Source organism: Mandrillus leucophaeus, unplaced genomic scaffold, assembly GCF_000951045.1.
Source record: "Mandrillus leucophaeus isolate KB7577 unplaced genomic scaffold, Mleu.le_1.0 Scaffold964, whole genome shotgun sequence".
NCBI lineage: Eukaryota > Metazoa > Chordata > Mammalia > Primates > Cercopithecidae > Mandrillus > Mandrillus leucophaeus.
In genome coordinates this window covers 489466-492285 of record NW_012110519.1, presented here as the reverse complement: position 1 = coordinate 492285, position 2820 = coordinate 489466, and the positions used below count along the sequence as shown (strand labels likewise).

The following is a 2820-nucleotide window of genomic DNA, read 5'->3' as shown; positions in this document are numbered from 1 at the left end:
TCTAGACCTTGCCTAGAGTTTGCCAAATTACACACGAGGTAACCTAATTGAATGTGCTTTTAATGGAACAGGCTCTGGATCCCCCAGCCCAGGGCAAAGAGCACCAGCATAGTGGCTTCTGGTCCTCCCACCTCCCTTGAGGGTATTACCCTTATTTCTCAGAAACTGGCTGGAGATGATGTGTACAAAACACCTAGTGTGTGCTGTGTTTATTTGTACTGGGAGAAGAGCACAGGACACATTCTTACCCCAGGTTCTCCCTGGTTTATCCATGATCCCAAAGTAACTGTTAAGAACTGTTTCCTATTCCAAGCTTTGTCTTGCACCTCTGAGAGGCAACTTCTGAGAGCCTGGCCCCTGCTCACCATTCCCACAGCCTCATCCAGCCCACCATGGAGCCTCACTTAGATGAACTCCCATTGAGGGACCTGCATTTTCTTAGGCCCAACACCGCCTTGATTAGATAATTCATACTTGACTGTTCTCATGTGGAACTACCTCCCTCCCTTCTTATCATGTATCCTTTTGGTCTTAGAGCGAATATCACCATTTTCCTTAGATGATAGCTGCTTCTCGACCTTATAATTTTAAGGTCAGTTGCCAGGTTTTCTTTTTCTTAGCCCTCCCAGTACTAGCATGGATCCTTCCAAGAGCAGATGCTCAATTAACACTTGGAGAATGAGTGTGTCAGCATGAGGTCTAATTTATTATGATTTAATTCTACATTCTTAAATAAGCCAGACATATATGGTTATTTTTCTTTCATTTTCTTAAAACACAGAGTAAAAGCATTTAGGAAACCAAATATTGACCATCTTACACTCTTTCTCTATTTCTTAATCCCACACATTTTACTGCTGACTTTTTTTAAAAAAACATTTTCAAGGAAATGCTTATTCTAATTCCAAGTTATCTTGCACCAGATCACTAAATAAGATATAACTTTTCTCAATCTGCTTTACGAAACAGCAAAGTTTTTACTCTTAAACAACAAATATGACCAATATCTATCCTAAATTTAGATTACAATGGTAAATAAAAGGAAAATTTGAAAAGTATGCCCCAAAATACAGATAAATCTTCAAATTATCCATTTAGAACAGAAACAAAAAGGTATTATACAGTGTGTTCCCTCCAGTAACACCCAGTCCTTCACTCCTTGGAACAGTGACTGCCCTCTTTAACTACAAAATGAAAAATTTGCTTCAACTTCACTAGGCGTGGGAAGAGCTGCTAGCCTTGACCTTGGAACATTTTCTGCCCATGGCACTACTGCCATCATTGAACGTAGCTGCAGCTTGGACTCTTTCTTCCTCATCTCTCAAAGCCTCTTCATACCAGAACTGGAACGCACTGGGGACAGTTTGATTGACCTTGGCCCAAAACTCCAGTACCTTCATCTTGCTGGTTTCAGCATGGGCTCTTGGACCCCACAGGAATTCATAGCGTGCAGGATCACTGTTGGGCACTTGTCGGTACTCCAGGTATTTCAGCTTCACCAAATCTTGGGTGATGAGCTTTCTGGGCTCCCCAAATATGAAGTGTTTCTTCCCATCATATATTCTCATCTTATTCAGGAATTCCCAGATCTTCTCCTCAGTGGCACAGTTGCCCTTCATGAAGATCACGCCCAGGAGATTCAGCAGGAGACCTGTCTTGGGAAACCCCCTCCCACGAGTCACTGCCCCATTGTTGGGGAGATCCATTTTGCTGACAAGGACATAAGAGTCCTTGGTAGAATCAACTTTCTTTAAATCAACACCAAATACCACCTCCATGTTAAAAGAGGCTTTTTTAAGAATCTCAGGGAAGTGATTCTCATGCCTTTTTTGGACAATTTTTAGCATATCTGCTTTCATAATGGGCTTTTTCATTTTGTACATTTCCATCAGGAATTGCACCAACATATTTGTCTTAATGGTTAGAAAGTCTGTGCGAGACCGCACAGTGGAGGATAGACCCTGAGAGAAGCTTTGCTTTTTCTCCATTTTACTGTTGGCTCCCTTGTATGACTTTTTGTGATAAGCATCTACAGATGTAGTGGTGGATAGCGCTCTCTGAGGCTTCTTGAGAACACCACCTGACCTACCAGCAGACTTTTTCTGGATAGTAGCCCCCAAAATAAGAGGAGATGAAAAAGATACTTTTTTCTTCTGAGTTGCAGTCTTCTGAGCACCCTGGTGACCCTGGATCTGACCCCGGGTCCGCTGGCATTTCTTACGTGCACGGAGCGTACTCTTCTGACCCCGAGGCATGATGGCTGTGATCAGGAACAGCAGGCAGGAGTGTCAGCAGAAGAGCAGGTGACACAGGCACCTGGAGGAGAGAGAGAAAGAGAGGGTATGAGAGCCTTCAGCAGAGAGGTACCACTTTGGATTTAAAAGAAGACCGCCTCTGCAGTTTTCTGTGAGAGCACTGCTCTAGAAACCCAGAGGCCTTCTGTTCTGATCAGTTTGTCCTCTGAGAACCCTGGGAAGGTAATTAAAGTGTGCCTTAGGCCGCAGCCTGCCAGCCCTGTTCTGTGTATACTGGGACTGAGAGCGGCCATGACATGTCTAGTCCTTGTGGATTTCCTTTTACTCTGGGGTAGGAGGTTTCTCTCAGTTCACATTCAGGACCATCATAAAAACTGTCAGGGCTGGGTCCCCTCCCCTGTGCTGCACTAAATCTGACACCTCCAACAAATGTCCTCATCTCCTTGGGACCACCTAAGAGGAGGTGAAGGAATGTCTCAGCCTCACCACCCCTGACAGGAGGAACTAGGTGCTAAGAGCACTGTGGAGACCTACCCTTTCCTGGGCTTATTGGGGTTCTGATACC

General features: G+C 44.4%; 1 protein-coding gene across 1 annotated transcript; it reads right to left on the bottom strand.

Annotated features, from left to right (window-relative positions):
- Positions 1-687: 687 nt before the first annotated feature.
- On the bottom strand, positions 688-2316 carry LOC105532505 (melanoma-associated antigen B3). The gene has a single exon (XM_011970683.1). The coding sequence runs from the start codon at positions 2253-2255 to the stop codon at positions 1215-1217; it is 1041 nt and encodes a 346-aa protein (XP_011826073.1). The 5' UTR covers positions 2256-2316; the 3' UTR covers positions 688-1214.
- Between the last annotated feature and the right edge of the window lie 504 nt (positions 2317-2820).

What these genes read in the sequence shown, in the direction of transcription:
- LOC105532505 (XM_011970683.1), bottom strand. Translation starts at nt 2,255, where the DNA reads ATGCCTCGGGGTCAGAAGAGTACGCTCCGTGCACGTAAGAAATGCCAG.